Source organism: Anopheles coluzzii, chromosome 3 (genome assembly GCF_943734685.1).
Source record: "Anopheles coluzzii chromosome 3, AcolN3, whole genome shotgun sequence".
Classification (NCBI taxonomy): Eukaryota; Metazoa; Arthropoda; class Insecta; order Diptera; family Culicidae; genus Anopheles; species Anopheles coluzzii.
In genome coordinates, this window is record NC_064671.1 from 63,691,439 (window position 1) to 63,718,790 (window position 27,352).

Genomic DNA, 27,352 nt, shown 5'->3' on the forward strand with positions numbered 1-27,352 from the left:
GATTCCCGCTTTCTACGTTATTGGATTTGTGGGCTCATCGAATGGCATCAATCTTGCTTAAAACCCGGTGCTTCGCTTTCTCTGTTGATCATAATTTTGGAACTTCATCCGTCATTCAACTCGTTTTTTTGGTCAGAATTTATTGTTTGTGTGTTTCGTATTTTGAGAGGCTTAGAATAAAATATTTATAAATAGAGATTTCATTACATTGTACCAAATTTTTCCCTACAAGGAGTGTAGCGTCATTAAATGGCAATGCATAAAGTAGCAAATGAAGCAATAGGTTTTGCCTCTTACATCACATCCTGCATTAAAGTGGTACTTGCCTCCAACGCAACGTGTCAAAACAGTGTCCAGAGCTCTACTGGTCTAGGGTGTTGAAGGTGTTGGTGTGAAAAGATGAGGAGAGAGCGCTCGCGAAAGAGCGAAATAAACAACTTCAACCCAAAACCTTCGACCATTTACGATCGTTAGTTCGATTGACACTCGGGTCTATCCATCGTTTGGCTCGGCACAAAAAAAGCTCCGGTCATGACGACCACGCAAAGCACAACAGTGCGTCCTTACCAACGGGCAGCTGCTGCCGCTGCTGCTCAGGGCCACCCGTTCGGGTTCGGCTCGAGCATAAATCAGTGTCCGTTATGCGTGTGCCCGTGATGGCGTCATATGCATATTGAGTGGGATGGGAGTGGGACAACCACCGTGCGTTCGGGCATCTTGCGTAGGTGCACACCGACCCCATGCACGGGCTGGCTAGTCAAAACTCCGTACCAAACCCGGGCTGTTCCGCGGATGTTTAATACGCGCACAGTTACATCGAAATACAAGCTATTAATCCTTTGCCCATAAGGGAGCTGTTTTGTGCGCGACATCAGATTAACGGTCGGTGTGGCAGTTACGGCTGATTGGTGATTCGTGGTTGATTAAAACATTAGTATTTGTATAAGATGTAAAAAGTGTTTGGAGAAGGTAAAAATTAGTCAGGAACGGGTACGTGTCCGATGTTTGCGTTTAATACGAACGTGTGACACAGGGCTAACGCTTCGTAAGCTGTTAAACCCATCTGGCTAAGTACGCCGGCCTGATCTACATCCCGTTGCAGCCGGCACAAGTACGGTGCGCGTCCACTTTTACAGCCCCGTAAAACCAAATCAATTAGAAGCTTCCAATTAACGATCCAACGATACCGATCGAGCTGGTGGTTTAATGCTGGAGAAAAATTAGTTTTATGGCTGTTTAGAGATTTGTTCACCGGTCGTGCGAGCTGCTTGTTCTTTTATGTTTTCTTTCCTTATTCCATACAAACCGGAATCGAATGCCAAGCGCACGTGTGTGTGTGTGTGTGCCGGTTGTTTTGGAACGAGAACAAGTGCAGCAAATTAATACACTATATCACCTATCCCCCAAATCCGACAATGATGTAGTCAATGCGAGGTTTCCTGAACCACGCTCCGTGGCTCGTTTATGGCTGCCCCGTGTGCTTGCCGCCCATTTGGACAGGCGCACAAAAGGGAAGATGGAAGCCCTTTCCTAGCTTCCTAGCGACCGTGTAGTTTATTCACCGCTTCCTTAATGATCTATCCATAGAGACATGTTTGCTAGAAGCGTCTTGCTGTGCTAATGAGACGCAAACACACACACACACACACGCCATATAAACGTACGGTTCTCTCGTGTACCCAGCATGGGGCAGAGAGGGTGCTGGACGCATTAATGAAGAACGAGACCGTATCCCCTCCGTCTCCGGGGTTGGTGTAACATTTCGGGTGCGCTGCGATCGGTAAGTATCGGTATCGCAAGTAAGGATTTCGTCGAACTCTCGGCTTTCGGGGTCTAATGATGATTAGAGCGCGTGGAAAGTGTGAAATTTAACCGATTCAAACGGTTTTCCGAACCAGTTTTCCGTGAGAAACGATCGCTGCCGCTCATAAATTTATGTCTTGTTTGATTAAAGGCAAACTCGTGGTCCGTTCTAGCACTGGCAGCTTGAACTTGGGGCCCAGTTCGGTTTTGTGGTTCGTTATTTATGGGTTGGAAATAAGACGCAGGCAAGGTTTTGTTGGAAGACATCGTAAAACTTGGATAAAATGTTAAAATCATCACCTATTGTAGGGATTCCAGTTAGCGTTGGCAGGCAAATGGGCATGAAGGGTACCATGAACTATTTTCCTGAAAAATTGGGAAATAATTGCCTTTTAATGTCTTTGAAATCGGATTTGTCTAATATCCCAAGTTTCAATGTCTTTACAATTAGGATTTTCGATTTAGTCTTGAGTGTTTGAGTGGTGATTGAGCTGATAACTCTTATTGAAGGCAGCAGCCTTGATTAGATGAGTGAACAATGTATCAATGTTTTGTTCCTGTGATGAACGATTAAAGCTATTGTCCGCTTACAAGAAACATAAAAATAAATCTAGCCTTTTTAATTTCAACGTTAGTTTCTTTGTAAACGTCCTTTAATTGCAAATTTATTCATGAGGCGAAATTGATCACGCTCTCCTCATTTAAATTGGTTGCTCAATTACCCAAAGGAAACTCTCCTGCATCATCATCATCATCAACCTCGGCTCACAATAGCATATGATGGGAACAGATTCATATGTTGTTGTTTTTTTTTGTTTTTGCACCAACCCTCCGGAAATCTCTCTTTGCAATGTTCCAAATCAACCGTCACCCTTGCACCACGCGGAACGCGGACAGCAATAGCCCTATCATTATCGCTTACATTTTACGCAGGGCGTTGGTTCTCCCCGTCGGTGTACTCGCAGTTTCGATCGGAGATGAAGGAAAAATTGGAAACTTTCTCAGGCTAGTGGATGGTAGGCATGATATAAGACGAAGAAAAAAAACCTCTTCCGCCCAACCTGCCGATGGTCATCGATTTGCAAACTGTCAAACCAGAAACGGTGCACTTGGTGCTTCCTCTACGCTTTTGCAGCATCCTCTCGGTGCGCTTTTGCTGAAGTTTATCGCCGTGGGAAACGTCGCTGCTGATTGCACACTTGCTGCGTTGTGAGGATTCCTTCCTTACGCACCACACGTCTGGGTCCTGCCGGTGCCCGCTACGACTCACCTGTTTCCTTCCGCACGCAAACGCTTGGGTCCGTTACGCTCGTTTCCCGTGTTTCTGGTGTTTGGGTACGTCCTTTGGCAAACATAATTATCTCCCCGCCGGCCTCCCGTGTTCCGCATGTACGTTCTGGTGCTGTCCCCAAGATTGCGTATCAGGTCGCCGGTTCCATCTCGCGGTTTTACGTTCGATTTGCGGTTGCATATACTTTTTTCCTTTCGCACGGTGTTTTGTATTATAATTTCCTTTCCTTTTATGATTTTCTTATCGGTCCCATTCGTTGGTGGTAACACTTGTTCTCTGTATCGTGAAGATACGGGCCATTTATATTACATGTCGCTGAAGTGGCTTCTGGAATCGAAACAGTCCTGTTTGTTAAGAGAGGTGGAAACGTTACATTTTACGTTCATTCATGTACGAATGGCTTTATCTGAAGGAAAGAGAGCCGGTTCCGCTTGGGCCACTGTTTAAGAGTGTTCAAACAGGATCTTGATGGAAATAGTACCTTTCGGGCAGAGAGTCATAAAGATGGCATTTATTTATCTGCTCTTATCAGTTGAGTTTTTTTTAATCCTTTGAGAGTACATTACACACTCCATCATGCCATCGGTGGGAAAAGGTGACGAAGTTTTTCAATGTACCAAAACAAAAACAAAAACAATCCCCCAAAAACCACAAACAACACAATGCCCTACCACTTCCCTCACAGCATCGACCACAGCATCAGCCGTGCATATGAAAAGTTGCAATGATTAAATTACCGTCTGCCGAATGGATGCGTTCGAATCGGTCCTGGGAATCAAAACCGGAATCCCGAACGAGCGGCGCGAAGGGTTGGCGCATTTGGGTCGTAAAAATTAATACTCGCGCGACACTCCGATTACCAGCGCCAGGGTAGTTAGGTGGGGGTAAAGGAAACTCTCCCATACGTGATCAATATTTTTTGCTTTTTGGTTTTGTTCGAGCCCTGCACACTCAATTCAGAGTTTGATTTTATTTCACTTTTTTTGTTGCCACACCGGGATATTATTTACTCTACTTTTTGCGCTGTCCCCTTGGCAGAGTTGGGGGAATGGGTGGTTAATGTTAATTTAAGGGTGACGGAAGCACCGCAAACGTGGAAGTGGAAGAGATACAGCAACTCGAGCTCTGGGTTGTAGCTTCGGGCCTAATGTCTTTGCACATTTCCACTTATTACGGTTTCATTAGCGGGAAAACGACACACATACGCATGCGGGAAGCAGGGAATGTTCTGGGGCCGACATATTATTCTGATTACTTTGCCCACTACTGTGGGAGCGGGCTGACCGTGTCTGTGTGTCTGCTGCACAGTGCTTCGGGGGAGGAATACGATTTTGCTGTGCAAAAAAAAAAGGTAACACAGCACAGCACAGCGGACGCACTGATAGCATTGTTCTTGTGTAACGCTCCGTTCGCTGGGATGCAATGGATTAGAAAGTTCGCAGAAACTGTACGAGCGGGGGAGTAGTTACATTGCAGTTGCAGTCAGGTCGTATGTTAGCTGATACCTTCAGGCGGCACTCGCTGGGGAGTGTGTGTGTAAATGTAGGTTTGTTTTGTTGTTGTTATTTTGCTCTTCTGTATGTCATTTTAATGTTGAGTTTATTTTGCGATTTACACAAGAGCCCACATACATACACACAGACACACATGAAACAATGCCTTGCGGGATGTGTGCTGTGTAATGCAAAGCTGCTGGTGCAAAAGCTGGTAAACTTCTTTAACGTAAATCGGACTACGGTGTTCTGCAGCTGCGCTTGTTGTTGCCAGCTGCACGAGCTTAGAGAGTTGCGTGGAAGGGGATCGTGCTGATTAACTCATGAATAATTCGAAAAAAAAGTACGAGAAAATGAGCTATTTATGCAGATAGAGTTATTAAGCAGTTTTAAACGCCTAAAGGTATGCAATTCATTTACTCTTTTAAGGTTTTCTGTATATTTATGTAGCTTTTCTACAAATTCATTTACTTAATACTTCAGACATACTTCAGACACATCATTTGATAAAAAAAATCTGAAAAAAATAATGCTCTTTTCCATAATTGCAAATTTCAGCACAAATTGTGCCGGATGCAATGGGTAGAAGAAATTACGTCCAACCATTTCCGGTGTCGGATTATCTAGTCAGCGGGACATGGGTAATAAACATAAACTCTCTAGCTCAATGTCCCCACAAGGCACGGGATAATGATATGGTTTGTTTGTTACCATATAATCAATCCCCATATATTATGGCCTATTTAAGATTTTGGCTTCTTACCTACGGCCGTTCCGATAGTCGAGATTTTGAGAAACTATTGGCGCACCATATTTTGATAGCAACTTTATGGGACACAGCAAGAGTAACAATTCGAGAAGAATAAAAAACTCACATCTTTCCAAAACGCAAGGTAGAGCACACTTATTTTTGGATCACGAAACCGCGCCGCGTCGCGTTCTGGAGCGGCCAGGTTGGAACCGGTTTCCGGTCAGGCTGTTGCAAAAAACCGGATGTTAAACGAGAACGACACAGACCGCATAATGTGAAGATGAAATCGTCGTCATTCATTAATTGATATCACTTGACCGCTGCGGGTAGTGTTGGTCGTGGTGGTGGTTGGTGGAGAGATCCGTGAAGATGAGTTTTTGAGACGACATGAGACCTACCCTGGGTTTACATCTCTGTGCATTTTGTGTGTGTGTGTGTTGTGTGTTGAGTTTGCTGGAGATGCTCCTCCAAGACGCTTCCCGAAGCAGTGGTAGCGACTTTTGGAAACGGGCGCCCGGAGTAGGAAGGCAGCTGAATGCCCAAACGAATACTGGGCCGAGTGTACGTGACGACGGTCAAGCTGCTGTGGCTGCTGCTGAATTATAACTTCCGGTGCGCGTGGTTTGCGATGCGAAGTGACTGAAAAGATAATGAGCAGCGAACCGCACGCGGTAGGATACGGATCAAAACTTTACAGCAGAAAAAAGACCAAAGTTGGGTTTTGGGAAGGGCTAGTGGGAATGGTTGCAATGCGGGGAGGCTAAAAAAACGGGACGCTTTTGAACAGTTGTTTTTGGGCGAATGTAATAATTTACGAAATGGAGGTTTCCAAATACTGCTCTCGGAATTGCGCTCGGGTTGTTGTTGAGGTGAGTGGGGTTTGGTTTACTTTTTTATCTGGTATAGTTCCATGACCGAGTTTTCAAGTATAGGATCAAACGATGTTTTCAAAAGGTGTAATGAAGGCGTTCGCCTCATATCGCTATCATATGGAAGAGGAAAATGTAACATTACAAAGTAATGGTGAGATTGTGTTGCAGTAGCAAGAACACATTGTAACGTCATTAACAGATAACAGTCACTTGCAGGTCAGCTTAGTACTTCAGGTGGTCTGTTTGTGCTGTTCTCTGAACATCCTGCTCCACGTGAAAAGCATTCGCTACGGCTTTGTCAGGAGAAAAAACAGCTTTTCATGAGTGTGCCGCATTTGTTGTGAGAATATGTTGGTGATGTAGCAAAATCAAAACAAAAAATCAGACCGCAAAACTGCGTATAGCTATCCTATACTGTCAGCGACCGTTTCGAACGTTTACTAATTCTATCTCATCCAGTCTATATATTCTACGGATTCTGGGTAGTGATTGATTTGTTTTTTTTTTCGTTACTATCCACTGCTAGCCGGACACTGATTGACCTGTGTTACTTTTAGGTAGACAAATACACAATGTAAATAATGCTGTAGACTTCCAGAGCCCGTTTCCCTTTTTTTACATGCATCCCGATGAATCTCGATGGGAGAAATGTCTGAGGCATAGATTTATCGCTTACTGACCCAGATTGTGTCAGCTGATTTGATTATTCAATTTGTAGAGCGTTTTATTTTGTCCATAGACATCGGGATATACTTTTCAATGCAGCTGGATTACACATTTCACCTACAGACAGACGCACACATGATTGTACATATTGGTTTTGAATGCCCTTTTGATTCAATGTAACAAAATCCAATCCGATCATTGTACTGGATGATTCTGGGCTCCCTAGAAGAGTGTTTAAATATTTGTTCCTAATCCCATCTCCTCTGCGTGCATACTGCATACATACCTTCGGGGCTTCAAGTACGACACGCCCTTTAGTTGAACAAAGAAGCCACAAGATTCCTTACGGCATTGCAACAGTGCAGTTGGGGGTAGGTTGTGCTTTTGTGTGACTCTCGCCTTGAGGGTTGGGTGGCAGCGACATCCTTATCTTTCTAATCCTGGCCAGATAATTGTAACTGTACTGTGATTGTCTCTTTCCAGTAATCCCGATGCTGCTGTGCAATGCTCAGCAGAAGTTCCGCATCGTACCGAGGGATCTGCAGGTGCTGGAAGGTACGGAAGCGTTGCTGCGCTGCGAAATCTACAATCTGGTCGGTGCCGTCCAGTGGACAAAGGATGGTTTTGCGCTCGGTAAGTGTATTCGATAGAAATTTACCCTAACATGCCAATACAATAGTGCCCGACTGCTGACGCTGCCGTTCTGCTGTCGACCTGGTTCTTACACACCTTTTTTCTCTCTTTCTACGACAGGATTTTCCCACACCATACCGGGGTACCCGCGGTACTCGGTGCTGGCCGACCGGAATCTCGGCATCTACAATCTGCGAATATCGAACGCCTCGATCGAGGACGATGCCGAGTACCAGTGTCAGGTCGGACCGGCCAAATTCAACTCCGCCATCCGTGCCAACGCTCGGCTCACCGTGATATGTAAGTAGCGCTCCCAGCGTCAGCGTTTGCAATTTTCTGTTTCATTTTCAGCGATCAGTGGTATGGGTGATTGCAATTTTAGGAATAATATAACATGTTTAGTGTTCTGATTGGCAAAGGCTAGTGCAGGGATCGAAGGAATTGAAGCTTTTGTTTGTCCTTGGCAACGGCAACGTGTATGAATCAGAAGATCTTCATAATCAGCATTGTGCATACCATTAGGCGCTGTGCAACAAATGGCATGTATATCAAATAATCTTTTTCTTATCCTGAAAGCAATTGAATATATTCGATCATTACAACTACGTATAGCTTCAACAGCTTTTTTCTAAAAAAAATTACTTGTTATCATCATCATCATCATCATCATCACCAATAATCAAATTAATAATCATACTGAAATGCCTCTAGTAGCAGCAATGTGCTAGGAGCAATCTAATATAGGCACAGGTATGAAACCTTCCAATAAATGGGAAATTTATAGTTTCGTAAGAAAAACGTTGCACTTTTATGATTTTATATTTACCCGTGCCGAGTATTTCCTCTTGCCACATTCGTGTACGTTTTCCTACATCGTACTTTATATCGCTCGAAAAAAAATGAAATATTAAACAAGGAGTTTTCATTACAAAAAAACCCCTCACAGAAAGAGGCGCTCCAGAATGCCCATTATCCTATGGCACCACCGGTTGAATGCAGTTGAATATGCATTCTTTAACAAGATGGTGGGGCTGCACAAACGATGCAACGGCGCTTGCCACAGTTTTTCACCGGAATCCATCCAACTGTTTTGCGGAAGAATGATGAAATAGTTGCACTCACGCTACCGTGCACGTACCGTAGGGTGGTGAGAGCGCACTGGCAGAAGTTGTAAACTTATTGGTCTATTGTTTCGCTCGCTAGTCGCTGTACACCCTCTAGACACATAAAACTTGCCCTCCCTACTTGCTACACTTTGAATCGTGCACTTGGTCGCTTTCGTGCCGGTACTGCTTCACTGCAACACGGGCGTGGTGCGGGATAGCTTTAAGCGCCCAACACGCTGGGAAACGGAAGCCATCTACCACCAACGCGTACAAAAGCTCCGGGTCCTTGAAAGCTTGAGAAGATGATGCTGCTGCTGCTGCTGCTCCAGCTGCTATGAATGCATGCTTTCAATGAAAATTCCTTGAAATTATTTAATAACAAGTAAACTTTATCCTGTTCCTTCGGTTCGGAGGTACAGAGTCTCTCTCTTGCACTCACTCAGGTCGGCGTAATTTATCTTACGTGAAGTACGTGACGCGTTGTTGCGTCCCGTGTTGGGAATGGAGCGTCTACTACGAGACTGGCAGCCAGATTGGCCAGCTCGTAAGCGGACGTAAGAGGGCAGTAAAACCAGTCGCCGGTAGGTGACAGCCCTTGTGGAGCATATTTTTCACCAGCCTGCCACCTTGCTTGGAGAAAAAAATTTACAAGAAAGGGGTTGCAGTGGTTACATTTGAGACAGAGCAATATTTTTTTGTAACATACAACTGCATACTATCATTATACATGAAGTATACATGTAATAATAGTTAGAAGGAATGAAATCCTTTTGATGTTGGACCCATTATTTAAAGTATGTTTGGTTATCTTTTAATATAACCTTAAATTACTCTGTAAGTATGCTTTATACTTAATTATAGATTCTTTCTTTATCGAACAAGAGCTCCCTCTTCTAATTTTCTTGTGAGATTATAGAAATCATTGTATTTAAATAGTCTGTTTGATAAATAGTACGTTTCAAATTGACCCCAAAACCCCTGCAAATGGTTCGGTTACCTTCGCAAGCCTGGTCCCCGGTGGTATACCGGTGGGAATGTTGCCAAAGGTGGGTAGAACAGTTTTAGAAATTCTAGTGTCGTCGTCGCTCACACGAACACACACAAACATACACACTCGCATACACACGGGATGGTTCTTCCGGTCGCGCTAAAATTATGCATCATCCAAGAGGCTCATATGAGAAAATAGTGGGGTTCAAACTTTTGCACCCCTTAGCACCACTTACCTGCCACACGGCCTTCCGGGATGGGCGAATTCTATTTGAAATATGAAAAATACATGCTCTAAGTTATGTATGACGGTGTGTCGTGCAGCAGCAGCAGCAGGAGCAGGAGCAACAACAGGCAGGTAGCTAGTATTGTTATCCTGGTAGCAGCGGCCCAACCTTCCGGTGTAAGACACGAGCAGTTTTCCGCAGCATCGGAGCAGCGATGATCCATTTTTGCCGACCGAATTATGTACGACACGGTACTTTTGGGCCTTGGCTGTTGGGTACGAGATCTTGGGGTTAAACTTCCGTTTGACATGGTTCGCAAATAGTTACCAGGGAAGCATTTCTTGGAAGCGCCCGGATAGAAACTTTAGTGGCAAAACTATTCCTTGTACGGCGTGTAGCTGATGAGCAAACTTTAGCATCGCTGAAGGAGAGTAGCACGAGCAGAGGCGTATTGTTAGCTAGCTTTGTTCAAACGAATGTCGAAAGATCATAAAGGTGTTTTTTTAAAATATAAAGGAATAAGTAAAATATGTATCACACATTCCACTGCTCGTTTGTTATGTTTTCTACCAGAAAAAAAAACACAAAAAACAAAGCGATAACAAATAAAAATAGTCAGGAAACAGGATTAAATCGTTTTCGCATTCCGTGCCGTAAGATCAATTTCATGCTAAATTTCATTCCAAATGGTTTTCAATTACTTTTTCATCAATCTCTCACCGTCCTGCTGCTAGGGTGCCCTGGCCCGCACGCAATTTGACTTAATCCTGGCGGGAAGCTTGCCGTTGCGATGCGTTCGGTAGTTAGGTGAGGCTGGTGTCGGATCGGGATGGATTTTTATATTTGTATTTTTGTTCAATGTTTTGTCTGATTTTTTCTGTGTTTGGGTTGCAAAATGTGCCCGTTGCTGTTAAACCCTCCCCACCGCGCGTGCATTCGCTTTAATTGAGCAACACCAACAGGATGTGGGTTTGTTGATTACTGAACAGGAATCTTTTCCCCCTTTTTTATTGTCACACCAATATTTTTTTGTTTGGCATTTGCTACTGCTAGTTTTTGTTTGCAGTTTTTAACATTATTTTAAACGAACCCGCCAGAATGGGAAGGACAGACATGGGAAGGGGATGGCTGGAGGAGGTCTCATAAATTTCAATAACCAATTATTTTATGTAAATTTCTATTCAAACAAAAGAGTACGCTTTTTCCCCTACCCCATCGCACACCGTGGACAATCCGCATGGATTGCGGTGCTTTAGTTTAATGCTTTGGGTAGATTTGCGTCGATTTGCTGCGTAAAGTGTTTGCAGCGTCGGATTGATATATGCTGGAATTGGTGGACAGCATTTAAAAAAATGCCACAATTATTGGCAATCGTGCCATTTGCGCTGGTTTTGGATAAACAGTCGCGTGCCTTTTGTCAATCACGATCGGGCATTTATGTGGCTTGCTTTTGCACGCTCTTCACGTTGCTGACCGATAATGTGGCCATGTAATGTGCGTTTGAGTGTTTTCTGTGTAATATATGTTTAAATGTGGTAGCATGAGAAACATAGCAACAAACAGACCAAACATATTTTGCATAATTTTAATGACACGCCCGCACTGAGGTTGGAGTGCCAGATTACACACTTGTATGGAATGTTTGCATTTTGATGAAGGGGAAATATAGTAAATAATCGTGCCGTTGCGTAAATTCATCCCTGCATCGTAAGTGATTAATTGCGGACAAATGAGAAATAAACAATGTGTGCGTGTGTGTGTGTGTGTGTGAGCTTGGGGAGTTTTTCTTGCAAAAAAAAAATCAGTGCCCCATTTTTGAATAAATTATCTGGTTAATGGTGTTGCTGCGTGGAAAAAAGCGCAAAGGCATGTAGGAGTGTAAAACTTTTTCGCTCAACCATTTACCAATTTCGTATGATCCACTCATCGCATCATTTTGCATGGGTGAAAAGAGTGTAACAAATTGCGTAGTAAATCATGTAATGGGAAGACAGCGTGATAAGGAGCAGTATTTTATTTACTGGCCAGTTGTTCACTGCTTTTTTTGTTTGTTTGCTTTCTTCACCCTAAGGTGGCAAGAAAAGTTGAGCTATCTAGCAAACACACGAAGGAAGCATGTAAGTGACCGAATCAAATCCACACTTCCTGTGGTTCAAGGAGAGCGAGAGAGGGCATGGAAATCCTCCGCCCGCTACAGGTGAGATGTTTTAATTCGACTTTAATAACACTTCGAGTGTGCGTTACCGTCCCGGTCATGACACTCACCTGTTCCGGGGTGTGGTCCAGGCACAGGAACAGAACAGCCGGGAAGAAAGCTCTTTGACTTGTTTGATGACGGCTTTGTTGGCCTGCTGTGTCGGTAACAATTTCGTGAACGGTATGAACATTTTCTAATATTATGGTAATCACGTGTAGAGCAATTTCGGTGCCGGCTACCCACCCTTCCGGCACCCTGCCAGCTGTGCGGATGAGCTTGCGCCTTAGTGCGATCCGTCCGGGAGGTGTAAAAGTAGGCTAAAAACAAGGATTTTGTTTTGGCATTTTCTTTTGCCTCCCTACCCCGGCAGCTACTTGGTGGAGGCGCATGATGTCTTTCACCTTGCGTGTTGGATCCCTGTCGAATGTTCGTTTTATGTCTTCGTTTTCGGCTATGGCTACGGGTGTGGGCTGGTGGTAATACCGGTGAACAACAATGCCAAGTGATGCCGTACACCCCCACACACACACACAAACAAAGAAGGGGGAAACGAAAAACGGGCAGGAAAAACTTCAAACGATCGTCGAACACAGCACGGCACGGGGCAGAAAGAAAAAGTTGTAATGCTTTTTAAATATTCAAACGATTTTAACCGGTACCGGTGTTCGCTTTAAGACCGCTAGGGAAGCGATGGGTTGGCTGTTCTTTACACCAACTAACCGAGCCGAGGATTAGAGCTTATGGGAATTGGGGTGGGGGTTGTTTTAGGCTGGTTTTTACGTTGTTGTTTTTCTTTTCCTCCTTTTTGCTTACCCTTCGTTTTAAGCTTGAAACGGGGCAAAACAGTCCCACAGCAAAGTGCTTCGCCAAATAGTCTGCTGCACAGAGCGGTATGTGTGTGTCTTTTTGGTGGTGGTGGTGGTGCAAATTGAAATACAATCCCAGTGCGAATGATACATTCAGCCCTTCAATGCCACTCCCTCAGTACTAGCGAAATTTTGATAAATTTCTTTACCCAGAATCGTTGTACCACGTAAGCGAACCAGTGGAAAGTTTCGTGTTTATCTTCTCTCCGTAGTGGTGTCGTTGTGTTTTTGTTGTACTCCATTTGCTGTTTCATTTTTTTTCATCTTCCTTGGAACCAGTCAGAAGTTCGTTTGTGTTTGCAAGAAATATTTGGAAGTTTTCTGTCTCTATGTAAAGCTCGCAGCAAGGAAGCTGTTGTGCGGAATCGCAACATCCACTTCATTTCTTGGATGTTTTCGCTTACCTGTCACGACGCTCATAGACACTGTGATGCTGTGGGCAACTTTTGGGTGGGTGAATAATTCACCCGAAAACAACACAAGTTATTCGGAGGAGGCATAATTTGTCCCAGTGAGTAAAATGATGAAATTGCGGCATATTTGACGCACCTACAACACCTGTCTGGAAAGCGAGTGATTCGTGGAAAAAGGTATAAAAAGTGTGAAAGGAATTATTAATTGCTAGAATTGCAAGCCGGACAAAATGTGAGAACATTAAATTGATCTAATTCCATTTGTAGAGAAATAAAAGTGTATAATTGTTGTAGGATGACAGCTAAGAAACAATAGATTAGTGTTTGGAATTTATATACAAACTGATAACATTTTAACAGCTTTGAATAATATGTGTTGTATTTGCCTCGTTTGACAAACACATATTTACTTATACCTTGAACATCTCTCGAATATAGCTACAAAGTGCTTTTAAGGGAGCTTCTCATTCACCGTATTTATCGATCTGTTCTCGCGAGCATGGCATCATTAGGCTCGTGTTACTCGACACTCGAAGACAGCAAAGAAAAAAAAAACCTCCCCGAAACAATTGACAACGCACCAACAGAATTGAAAAGGAAAGAATCAACTCCCCTTAAACCCTCCACCCCATGTGCTCCTTTCCAACTGTCAGCTTCATTCGCGTGAGGCTTCCACAACCGTTTGGCAGCGACCTTGGAGCATCAGCCTGTGCAGGATGTGCGTATGATATGCTCTCCGGCATGGAGTGTAAATTTTCCGTCAACATACACTGATTTTGTTGGCAGCTGCTTTTGACTATACATGTTGCGAAAAGGGAAAAGGGTCTAACGCATGAAATGGGGAAATGGGGAAAAATAAAACACACGCACACGTGTATAGAAAGGAGAAGAAAGCAGTCAGAAATTTCCTCGCAAAATGACAGCAAAATCCCTTTTCACATCACTTTTCTTCGATAAAAAAAATCGAGCAAAAGTTGAGTCGACCGTGTGTACATCACGGTGGCGCTACAGCGCGCCTGGTGTTGATTTGGTTTTGTTTGTTTGTGGCGCACTCACCCGTCGGTGCTGGTGGTGGAATCACACGGAAGTGCAGGAGCAGAAGTGGTACGGATTTACGCACGAACGCATACTGACGTGACGTGGTGGCAGATTGAAATTAGGTGAAATTGTGATTCGATCAGCAGCCGGAGCCTGCTTCACGGCCCCCCGCACCATATGTGCCAGCCAACCATATGTGACGTGTGTATGTGGCGTTCACTGAGAACAATACACGGTCTTGCCGCCCGTGCACACGCCCGTATGCGAATCGAATTTTCAAACAAACAAAATCCTCCTTCCCATCGGTAGCATCTTGCCCCGTGAGCTGGTTGATGGTTTGTTGGCACTTCAAATTTTAATATGATTAAAGTGGAATATCACGAGCGCGCGTACGCCTTGTAGGCCCTTGTGAGCGGAGTGATTTTATATTTTTGATAACATTTTTGCTGCCCTTTACGGATAGTGTGTGTGTGTGTGTTTGTTTTTTTTCAACGGTACCAGTTGTGTGATTCTGACAGTGCGACTGACGTTTTGGAGAATGATATCGGAAAAAGCACAAAGTCATGCTACAGGTAAGTGTGGAAAAATACTGATGCCCAAAATTACATTTTTTTGAGTGGAATTATTTATTCATGGTGCTTTGTTTTGAAGCGTGTCCGCTCGGGGCGTAATGTTGTAGCCCGTGAGGCCTTGAATTGTACTGCCTGATGCTGGAAACATTATAAAATACATTTTTTTAAATTAATGTAGCAAAAAAGCCCATTTTATTAGGGAAAGCAAAATAAGACTTTTAGCAATTTTTCATTAACATCGTTACCCATTGATTTACCAGCCATCACTTTTTCCCTATATATTTGCGGCATCCACTTTGAAGCTCTCTCCCATTCACAGACTACTCGCAACTAACGATTAAATAACCGACCAGTCGAACGCGTTGACGCTACAGTTAAATAATTAAAACTATGCCTAACAAGCGATAACGGGGGCGCGTTGCGTTGCATTTGCGAGATTTGCAGCGGTCCAGTGCGCTCGGCCTGCGTACCGGAATAGTAGGAACAGACTATAGGAAAAGCTTTCCTTCCTTTGCCATCCCGTCTCCCACTCTATCCCCCATTAACACACCGCAAAATCCATTACCAACTCTTTTCCGATTGCGAAATTCGAGCACGCGAGTGCGGCAAACACAGGACTCATGCAGGATGTTCGGTGGACCAGAAATGCATCCTTATTCAATCGAATCTCGCCACTAAATACAGGCTTCTGCTGTGCTGCGCTGTGCTCTGCTTAGAGCCAGGGTCAGGCTGGGTATGCTGAGAAGAAAGGAAAAAAGGAAAATTAAAGCAAAGAACTGGAGGCAACAAAACAAGAACACTCTTTGTACGATCGGCGGGCATACGAGGCAGGCGGGCCTGGGTGAGTGTGGTGCGGCTCATCACCGGGTTTTTTTTCTTGTTGTTGTTCAGCAGTATGATCAGCATCATTTCACCATCGCCACACATTTGGGTAGACGGCTGTTTGGATGTGTCTATGCTTATGTGTTTGTGTGAGAAGCATTGAAAAATCCACTGCGCTATGTAGACGTGTTTTGCATATGCGAACAGATCGACCAAGAGTTCCACTGTGCATAGATTTTTCGGCCCGCTTCGGTTGAGCGCTTTGAGCCGTGGTGGTGCAAAAATCCTCTGCCTACATTTGCATCCCAACTGTATGTATGTGTGTGTGTATGTAGATTTAAAATTTCGTAGCTAGAGCCGAATACAAATTTCCAATTCGCGTCACATCGCCACGTTAGTTATGGGCCAGAAACTATTTCCTCCCTACCCACACCCCACCTCATTTGCGCGTTTTTGGCCCATCACAACGATGTTAATCCTGCGCTCTTGTTTTTACTTCAAAATGTATCGTTCAACGATAAGCTCGGCACAAGAGTGTTATCGCAGCCTGTTCAACTAATAACGCGTGCGGTACAGACACACGCACACAAAAAAAGCCCTCGTCCACCGGACGGACGGACTGGATCTAGCCTCATTCTCTGCCACGTTGGCAGTAGGGGCGCCAGTGATTGAACACACCTTGCTTCTAGCCCCCCCCCCCGAAACCCACTTGGTTCATTTGTATGTGGACTGGAGGAGATCTTTATGTATGTGGGGTGTGTGTGTGTATTGATTACAATCTAAATTAAAAATGTGCATCGGTGTCGCGCACGTGTGTGTTTTGTGCGTGTCCGATACTCACCGCCCCGAGGTCAGGTTTCGATAGCGATCTGTATATGTGAATGTGTGGTACGCTTCCGACCCATCCGAGTCCGCTGACAAGGGAAGATAAATTTCGAACCACCCGACAAATAGTTTCAACATACATTCCAGCCCCCCATCGTGCCTCGTTCCACCGTGTAGGAAATTGGAAAAATTTTAATTCATGAATATTTCATGCCAACCCGTGTAGCGGGCAGGACCTATCGGACACGCGGACTGTTATACACACCGGATACACGGTTGCTTGCAAGTTTGGGGACGATCGCCTCTTTACTTCCAATGACCGCACAGCTAGCTTTCGCTCGGATATCCGGTACACGATCCGGCTTCCAGTGAAGAATCCGTCGATGGGAAGGATATTCCATCCATGGGTGGTTTTCGGCCACTATGCGATGCGCTGATTAGGCCGTGCACGGGTCGTTGCTCCAACATGAGCGGAACAAACCACTGTTGGAAAAGGTAACGGACCATCCGACGAGGGTGATTAGCGCCAAAAAGGGATTCGGTGCGCCGGATCAAAACAAGTTATATTGCCGCGGGACCTGCCAATGTCAGAGAAGCTCCAGCAGCGCAGGCAATGCTGCTTAATAATGTTGAAAATGTTGAAAGGCTTCGAAATGGAAATGAGCGATATGTTATTGCGATCGGACGATTAGTTTACTCTAATGAACGCAATTCTCAGAACTGTGAATCGGCGGACATGCAGCTATCGGTGAGCAGGAGGAAGGTTAACTATTTTGGTGGACTTTGATGGCTTAACCAGGGAGGATGCGCGATCACTACGGGTTACGGATATGCAATAAATGGCACTGCTCATTTGGGATAGTAGTAATGACTACTTACTGCTCGGAACTGATAGCTTGTGAAATAGATACATCGTTCAAATTGTGGTCTAGAATATAATTTAGAATTTTGGAGTATCAATCGTAGAGTCCTACTAGGCAACTGCGATGATAGGCCTAGCGTGAGCTAACTGGTCGTTGGTGTTACGCACGTATTTACGTATTTTAACGTTCATATTTAAAAAATAAGGTACTATGCTTGGTTGGTTTCTAATTAGGGTAAATGTACCAGTATTGGGCAGGTTAGTGCAGCAGTTTCACAAAAACTGCTTGTACACTTACAATTTTTATTACTTTTCATGAAAGTGACGTTATGTTGAACGATAAACTATCGAATTATGTTGTGCTATTTTTTATTTGTCGTTTCAAATGCATTTTCTAGCGATACTCATGAAAATGCAAACACTGTTTTTGTTCCTATTTTCGGAAGTTAGGTCCTATTTTCGGCAGGCTGTGCTCCTATTTTCGGCAACGCGAATACGGGTCGGTAAATGTTTTAATTAATGCCAATACGTAGACAAAAATGTTTAAAACAATTTTACACTCTCACTTTCCTAAGAATAGTGTTAAAAGTACTTAAATTATTAATTTTATGTTCCCCATTTTGGGCATTTTGCTGGCAATTTTTACAGTCGCTTTGATGTGAGTTGCAAACTAAGTAGGCGTTGAAAAATAGAGACAGTCTGGCGGCTGCAGAGTACGGCTCCGACTGCCTCACAAATTATTATTTTTCTCTCAAGTTATTGGATAATTTATAGTGAAATTGGTGATATTTGATACAAAAAATGTGGTTTTATGTGTCGACATACGCATTACAGTTTTCTGATCAAGTTTTAAATGAATATTCAACGAAATCAAAAGTTTGTTTTTGTTTAAAGTTTCGGCAGTAGCCCAAAGCATTGATCTGTCAATAATCAACATTTACCGTGTATCAATTTTCGGCAGCATTTAAAGTGATTAATTACTTGTTTTTAGTGATTTTAAAATTTCAAGCGGGCTAGTATAAAATCTGCAACCATAGAATCTTTCATAAAAACCATACTTTTATTGTTTCGCTGCTCTAAATCTGTTAATAATGAAACCTGCCGAACTATTGGCTAACAGCAAATCTGCCGAAATATGTTGAACTCCGCACATTTTGCTTGGTATTTTGAAAAATATGCATGGAAATGATGTGAATCTTCGTGTATGAATAACAAATGAGCATATCTCTATGTAAAACATAAATGTTGATACAATTTTCAACGCGTTTTTGCGTAATTACACGTTTTTAGTTACTCTGCCGAAAACAGGTACACTGCCGAATACTGGTACAGTTACCCTATATTTTTTTTAAATGGCATATCAACAATGTTCAGAATATTAAAATATTTTTTTATTATTCAAAACCATGCAAAAGTGAAAAATTTAGCTGACTTTTTCTGAAATGAAAACAACTACGTATGTATATTTTTTACTGTTGGGAATTTAAATAGTTCGAGTTACATTTGTCGTCCATTTAAAAAGATTGGGAAATGATTAGTAATTCAAGTAAGTAAACACATTTTGATTAGACTTTGTAAGCAATCCAAAACATGTGACTGCATAGAGGTTTTGATAAATTTAAAAATAATCTATATACATACCTTTAATTTCTTGCTTGAATGCTAACCATCCGTTTCCAAAACCATTACTACAGTGTTCTGTCGCTGCGCGCTCCATTTCATTCGGCTTCGGGGATGCAGTGTCGCGATATGTGGGAAATTGAATTCCACTGCCGGCTACACTACAAAAGCTAATTGAAATCGATCAGCCAATACCGAGCTCAAGCGGGCGCGCTCAATTTCCATTCTAATCCCGTTGTGCAATGGCACTTTGATTCGCGTTGCCAGGCCAGGCATGCAAGCAATGCACGTGGCCGTTTCCGTAACACACGCGGGGTCATCGAAGGCATTCGCGCTTCATTGGCGCTGCCCTTATTCACTGCACAGGGCAGCAGGGTAAATTTGATTACCCCGACATTACCGGGCTCGGAATCGAATTAGTATCGAATTTCCGTGTCTGCGAGTGTGTATGTGTGTGTGTGGGGCGTCTATTGACATGTGGATCGCTTGAGCAAGAACTTCTCCACCTCACCCCTGGTGGGACGACCAAGATAAGCAAATGAAGCGTTAAACAAGAAAGTCAATAGGTAACATCCTGCCAGCGTGTTGCACCGTGGTTGTTGTAATGAAATGAAGTGCAGGAGAGCGTGCATCACTGGCAGCACAATTACAGTGCTGCACTTTGCGCTCACGGGCGAGAAAAACAAAGCGTCCGAAAGTGGGATGTGAACGCGAGCATCCCGGCATCGCATCTTTACATTGTTGGTTTACGTAAGCTAAAGGAAGGATGGTTGACTTCATTGAAGAATTAATTTCAGTAGTGTGCATTGTGTGCAATTCCGATTCCCATCTGTCAGTTTAAGCGGCAGCCAGTGTGTCCTTTCACTTATCGTGGTGCCAATTTCTTCGGATGCTTCGGGGCAATGGCAACATGTTTCAGCCGTAGTATTTTGCAGCCAAGCAATCTTTTATGAATGAATCTACAAAAAAAACCGGTTTCATGCTGCTGGCTTTGTTTTTTGGTCAAGGATAGCAATCGTTATTGCAGACATATGAATGAAACGAATGGGCTTCTTTAACCCTGTGCGTGGAGCGAGAGGAAATATTAATGAAGCTCTGGGATAGTTTACCGGTTTTTTCTTTGTTTGCCTGGTTCGGGTGTTATTTTTTCTCCACTGTCCTCTGATGCGCATTAAAACACAGACACATTCAATTTCGCCCGCGATTGACGGATCCTGCAAGGGGTGGGGGGAAGAGAAATGAAGGAAATTAATTGGCTGCATTGATTATAAATCCCACGGTAAAGGAGAATAACAACAGCGAGGTGCACAGTGTCTGGGTTTATGCGAACCTCGAAAAACTGCTGCTTACGTATGTGTTTCGTAAAGGTTCGAAAATAGTAGGTTTTTTTTTTGTTGAATCTCAAAATTATACCGGTCGTGAAGCATAAATTAATGCTGCCTCGCATGCGACATGGACGAGCCGATGTGTGGTGATTATAGACGCGCTCTCTCTCTCTCTCTCTCTCTCTCTCTCTCTCTTTCTCTTTTACTCTGTCCGGATCAGATGAGACTTTGTACGTTGTTGACATCATTCATTCATTATCGAAATCGCTAAGCTTGGCGGGCGAAGTCGTCGATTGGACAAGTGCTGTGGGAGGTTGAGCGATAAGATGCTTAAGCGTTTTTTACCCCTTTTCAAACGTTAGGCTCGCTTTGGCTAATATGCATATCGCAATGTCACACTACGATAGTGATGGAGAATAGGAAAAATATTTTTTACTTATATATTCATCAGCACGAACTATTAACTAATCTTGATCAGTTAATTAAAGAAAATCATTTCTAATATTTTTAATAAATTTAGAATCATTTCTAATATTTTTAATAAATTTAGAATTGATCTTTAAGGGCATACTGATATTAGTATTTACATAAAAAAATTGGTAGTGGCATTTTTCCTACTTTTTACAACCATCCAGTACAGAAATTTCGTGTTCAAGTTTTCGATTGTGTAGTAATATAAACTATGACCATCATGGCCTTAACATGGCCAGCAAATATAAGTATATTTGAAATTTTCTCATTCGCTATTAAATCGCAAAACAATAACAATCATTTTTGACAAGCTCACCTTAATCAATGTCGGTTTCTATTTCTGATTGACTACAAGATAGATTTTCAGACGAATGGCTGTTGCATTTTTTATAATAGAGGCTGAGAAACAACATAATATATAGTGTTCCTTCAACAGAAATCAATGACTTAATAGTGAAAATATGATAAAGTTTTCCTAGAACTAGAGGTAGAAGTGAACTAGAGAATAAAAAAACTGATTTATGCTTATTTGTGTTATTTATACTCTTCCGCTCATTCCTTTTTTTCAAAGAAAACCACTGCTTTGATTCGCCTTCAACTCCGACGTCATTTGCATGCAATCGTTTGACGTTACAATCTGCAGCGCAGCAGAGTTTTCTTCCCCTGTCCGTCCGGGGTCCGTGCGAAATGTCATTTCACATTTCATAGCGTATCAATTTTCATTGTGATAAATCTATAAATATTGGATCATCGGACAATATTGATGACACTTTTCTGCACCAGCGCGCGGGTGCGCGCTCGTTTCATTTTATGCAAAACACCCGACACGGACAGCGGAAATCTTAAACCGAACCGATCGCGCTGAAACTGTGTCGCACTGGGTTCGCTGAGACGGAGGGTTTTTGGTGAATGCAAGAGCATTAGAGCAGGAGTAGAAAAATAAAACCGTTCCTGCAATAAAATGGTACAGCCTGCTGTGGAGCATCAAAAATTCTCCTTGGACTTGCAACTTGAACTCACACAGGTCCAATCGGTTGGGTCAGGGAAGGAAACTGTCTGGTAAAGGTAGAAGGAAAATGCTTGAGCGGTAGTTTTTTTTTGCATATCTATAAACGAAACCAAAAAAAGAACATTTATATACACTCACATAGGAAGGATTCGTGGGATAGAGTGTTCGCGGTAGTATGCAATAGGGGAGAAAAAAATAAATTTAACCCGAGATCGGAAACGAGAAATGAATCCAAATCCATTTTGTATCGCTTTCCTGCTTCAATTTATCATATATTGGACCAAACGGTTCGTTTCTTTTCTACTCGTTTTTTGTCATTCACTTCATTTTGCGCTGAAATCGAGCGAGAGAGATCGAGAGAGTATTGGGCTCGGGTTTTCACTTCCAACTTTTTTCCGCCCTTTCTACCGAACGCAGCGTGTCAGTTTCATTCAGCTTCAGTTTTATCTGTTCCGAGTTTTCTATTATGGAAAAAATATTCGTTTTTTCCGAGGCTAAAAAACTCATTCGTCCACCGTTGTCGAGGTTGGTGGCATTCGTCTCCCCACCGGGTTCACCACTTGGAACGTGAGTTTTGATTTTTTGCCTTCCAAACCACCAAACCGGACCAAAAAGGATAAGGACACTGGGTGGAAGTGTTTGGGTGCTTTTTACGACCGTGTGCATCACATCTCTCAGTGTTTTTGCTCGTTTTGTTCATTTTGGTTATTTTGGAGAGCTTAGTGCTTTTTAGTGCTGTGTGTTTGATGCCATTTTTAGAGTTTTCCTCCATAACGCGTGGACGATGCTGTCCGGGTTTCCCCCGTTTAAGTTGGGTTGAGTGTTTGGGTTGTTTTGTTTTATTTACAATTCCGGGTCTTCTTTTTTCAACTTCAGCTCGACCACTTTACGCATCTCATGCACGGCTGGAACCGTCAGGTCGGTAAAGTTTTGTCCCTATTTAGCAACGGGGTATGATTTTTGAAAAGTGTTTTCTTTGCTGTGGTGAGCTCCACTGTTGTATTATGCCGTCCCCAGCAAGGTCACCACCGAGCTTGTCTTTCCCACTTTGCGTAAGTCGAAATATAAACCATTTCCTTCGTTTATTGCAACACGGAAGAAGCGACAACGTGGTAGAAAGATCAACTGTGCGCACCAGTAACCGAAGGAATCGAATAATTTCGAAACACTCCACCACATCCCGAATAAAACACCCGAACCGTTACGAATGCAAATTGAAAGCGTTCTTAGCGTCCGAAAGCTTTCGCCGTTGCTTTCGAACCCCGTGTACCGGCTGTGTGTCCTTGCGGTCGCGCACAGATTGCAGCATTTTGCAATCCGCTTTGCGCTGCCTTGCCTTTGGATTATTTTCATAAGTATCTTCTTCGCTTTCAGTTTTCCCCATTTTAATATTCATTCAGGCAGGCGAGTACGAAAAGTCGCTCCAGTATTCAAATGTGTTGGATGAACGTTGGGAGAGGATACTAGCTGGAAGTTTTTTTTCTTCTTTCTACCATCTTCCTTATCTAGTGTCACTTTCTAGAGTGCAGCAGTCGCACACGAAAGATGGATTGTGTAAAAGCTTATGAGAAAACGGGCAAAGAAGGTGTGGAATTTAACCGATTTTTTGTTGGCTTCTAATTTTGGCATATTCTGCAAGAAACTCGTTTGCACTTTTGTCTTTACTATCACTTCAATTCCAGCCCAGGAGCGCTGTACCTCGCTTACGCTTATCTAGTTTAAAAGCGAGCAAAAGAGCGAAAGGTGCAAGCAGATTCACAACGACACGTACCTTAACAAAAAAAAAAATCAGTTAAAATCCGTTCCTCTCTAGCTGAATTTTCGAAACCTACATTCGTGGGAAATACTTTTGTGCAGAAAATCCTTGGAAGGATAGAAAGCAATTTTCAGATAATTGTGAACTCGTTATTCGCTTTGACATGGTTTTATTTTCTTTCTTTAGTCAAATCGACAATCCACGCCCTTTTTCGCAGCTTGCTCTCTCTTTCTTTCTCGAACGGTGGAACCACTTCTTTTCACCACTTCGTGTTAGTGCATATTCTTCCAGCTCCAATAGATCGAAGGAAAATGAGCGTAGAAAAAGTCTGAAAGTGAAAAAACCCGATTATAGAAAAAACGGTTTACCGATTTCATACATTTCGATTTTGCTTTCCCTGGTGTGTGTGTGCATTTTTTGCCCTTTTTTACATACTCAGCTCTACATTCTTTTGACAGTTCCGGGAAACGGCGTAGCATGGTGTCATTCGGCACAGAAGCGTCCTGATAAAGTGATGGCAAGAAGTCCGCACCGGCATGAAGAGCAGGTGGTGGAAATGCGAACGATTCGGAGAAGGATTTTTTTTGTGTCATCTATCCCTTTAAATTTTCCCCATTTTCGTACCACGCTTTCGTGCAGATGTCGCACTGCCGTTGCTGCCGATGAGTGCGATACCGCTTGTGGAAGAATGTCACCGTTTTGGGAGCAACGGGAGAGAAAACGGGATAAGATAAAACCCCTTTCTCGAGGTGTGCCGGGCAGGCGTTTGGAGAGGAAGATGGAGGCGAGTGGTTTCGGGAAAGAATGATGAGAAATTTGTGGGAGGATCAACATGCTCCCGGGATAAAGGATTTTCCAATCGATTTCTAATGATTATTTAAGTACTGGTCGGGATTGTCGTGCCGAGAGATATCCTATCCATCCCATGGTCGTGTCGGTACGATAGAGATGTGGTGCAGAAATAGTGAAGCATGTTAGGGATCTGTTTTTCTTTTCCGTTTTGGAAAGGTAGCATGAAAAAACTCTCTCTCTCACACACAAACACACATATATTTACCATTCTTTACATGCAGCGATCTAATCAGCAGCGAGTGGATGCGATCGAACAATACCGTCTGGGGTTTGGCAATTACCGTGGAAAGAAAATTACACACCAATTACACGCTTCTCTGCTGAATGCAGAGCAGAATAGGGGATGAAATCTAGACCGGGGAGCATTTGATATGAATTTCAAGCTTACGAAGGATTTTATGCAACGGATCAAGTGAAGCTTTTAATTTATTACTCTCTGAAGAGGACATCTATGAACATTTGATGAACATTTCGATTCTGTTTTGTCGGAATGATGATTACAGTGAAATTGAGAATATCATCAATATCAGATATTAATATTTGCTGCATAATACTTTTTTGTGTTCTACATAATCAGATATAAAGTTTAAAAGAACAAACAAATTTTCCAGACCCCAATTACTTAAATTAGCATGCATAATTCTGTCGCCTGAGGATTCTATAAAGCACGACTCGAATGTGAGTCGAAAATGGTTAGGATTTGTTGAATCGAAGATCTGTCATGAGTATTTTTCAATGAAGATCTTGCCACTCTAAAGTCAGTCGAATTGAATCATGCATGAATATTTGCATGAAGTATTATAATAATAACAAACCATTTGAAAGTAATTTAATAGAGCTTTTCCAACAAATCACGAATATCCAAAGAGTCTGATAACTGATAACCTACAAAGAGAGAATAAATAACCACAGTTTGTTTGTCCTGAAAATATAGCACACTTAGTTAACATACTACCGTTCAACAACACCCTGTCTAACGTATATTTCATTCTTTTCCCTCCCTTTTCTTTTTTCCCCAGCGCCACCATCGTCAATCGAGATACAGGGCCACAGTCGCAACGCCAAGGTGGAGGTTCGCGAGGGCCAGGACCTGACGCTGACCTGCGTAGTGTCGAATGCAAAACCGGTCGCCCAGATCGTATGGTACCGGGGCAAAACGGAGTACAAATCGGGTAAGCACATCTCACATACCTCTAGCAGGTTTCCTGCAGCCGTTTCCGCGTGTCCTCGTCGGTATGTTCTCGAGCTTGCGGTTTCAAAATGGGTCAGCAGCATCCACATTGCCAAAGTGTGGAAAGTGTTATCTACCGAGCGAATGGTTTCCTTTCGTGTGGCAGTGTGGTGTGGTTTATCGAAAATATTATCTCCAACGACAGGCACTATTTACTGTTAATGTGTGAGAGAGTAATAGAGAGATAGCGAGAAAGAGAGATAGAGCGACCCCCGGTCCACGAAAAGTGTATTGATCAACATCTCAGGCCAGAACCGAAAAATATTTGCAACACTTCCTGCGGTCCGCCGCGTGTGCCTTGTTGCCATTACGCTGTTAGCCTTCGAACCGATCGACAGGTTTCACCCGCGGGGTCGGCGGTGGGCTTGCGAATGCCTTCGCTAAACAACTTCTCGCTTTGTTGTTCTTTTTCGGGCAGTTGTTGTTGTTGCCGGCAGGGCCCAGAGTGCCATTGTGGAACAGTAGAATGTTCTGCGTTTCGCCGGGAATAAATGGGATTCAACTTTAACAGCTTCCACAGCTTTATTTACGGGAGCACCTCTAACCTCCGGCATCGGGAACGTTGCCCCGGAACCGTTACACCGATTCAGAATGGGGTTGGTTGATCAGTGGTGTTTATGGAAATTTTTTAGACCACACCAGGACTGGACTCGGTTGGGCTCGTGTTGCAGAGCACTCCACTCCGCACGGAGTACACATTCCGATCATGGGAAAGAAACCGTCGGGAAAACGGGGAGCCCCTGTGTGCGGTCGAGCAGTACACACTTCATTCGAGCGATGGCTGGACTCGGGCCGGTACGGCTCCCGCCACAGCACACCGTGGTGCCGTAGGTTTCGAAGTGATACGAATGATCAAAATCATCCTCGACAATCGGTTGTGTTTAGGTTTCGGTTGCTTCGAAGGCCGGTGGCTAAGGGAGGGCTGGGCGAGGAGGAAAATGCGGTCAGCATCGCCATAAATAACGGTAATATATTCGGAGGAAATGGCACCAGGAAACACGGCAGTCCCGGGTCCACCCGGATCTGGCAGGCGGAATAAGATGTTCCATTTCGTGGTGAACCGTTTGCGCCCGTTTTTTTTTTTCTTTCGGGGGTAGTTTGCGGTCGATGAAGTTGGTAAATGTCACTAAATAAATTATACAACCTTTTTTTTCCTTCTCCAAGCTCCTCCAAAAACCTCTTCCTTAACCTTACGCAGGAAATGTTATTTGGTGCCCGGGTGTGTGTTTATGTGTGCTGGTTATTGTTTGCCGGCAGATGTGAAGGATGCTTGCTCGGGGATAAGGGCGCCAGCGCACGATGGCCAAGACAACACCTTGACAATGATTGTCTAGCGGCGTTGTGCCAACGCGTTTGACTTGATGCTTTGATGGGGTAGTGTTTTCTGGAGAAAATCTATCATATGATGTGAAAATTGTTTACCGTCCTCCGCGTGTGTCACTGTCACTGGCTGGAGAGCGCCTAACGAAATGTGGTGTCCCATCTGGGCACCGCAACAAAAAAACACCGCTATGAAGATGGTGACAGTGCGTTTGTAGTACCAGAACTCCAGATCTCTGACCCTTCATTCGTTGGAGCATCCTTTCGTGTCTTTAGCAGCCACCTCTTGTGTTGGCTCACGGTTTAGTGAGGAAAAAAAACCACCCCACCCCAACCGCTAT

At 43.5% G+C, this 27,352-nt stretch overlaps 1 protein-coding gene across 5 annotated transcripts in view; it reads left to right on the plus strand.

Annotated features, from left to right (window-relative positions):
- The window catches only part of LOC120956355 (nephrin), a 79,576-nt gene that overhangs the window by 35,729 nt on the left and 16,495 nt on the right, over positions 1–27,352 (plus strand). For all 5 annotated transcript variants that reach the window (XM_040377746.2, XM_049608412.1, XM_049608413.1 and 2 more), the window contains exons 4-6: positions 7,360–7,509; positions 7,630–7,809; positions 25,480–25,632. In XM_040377746.2, the coding sequence (XP_040233680.2) occupies positions 7,360–7,509; positions 7,630–7,809; positions 25,480–25,632 (483 nt within the window). The remainder of the gene's footprint in view (positions 1–7,359; positions 7,510–7,629; positions 7,810–25,479; positions 25,633–27,352) is intronic.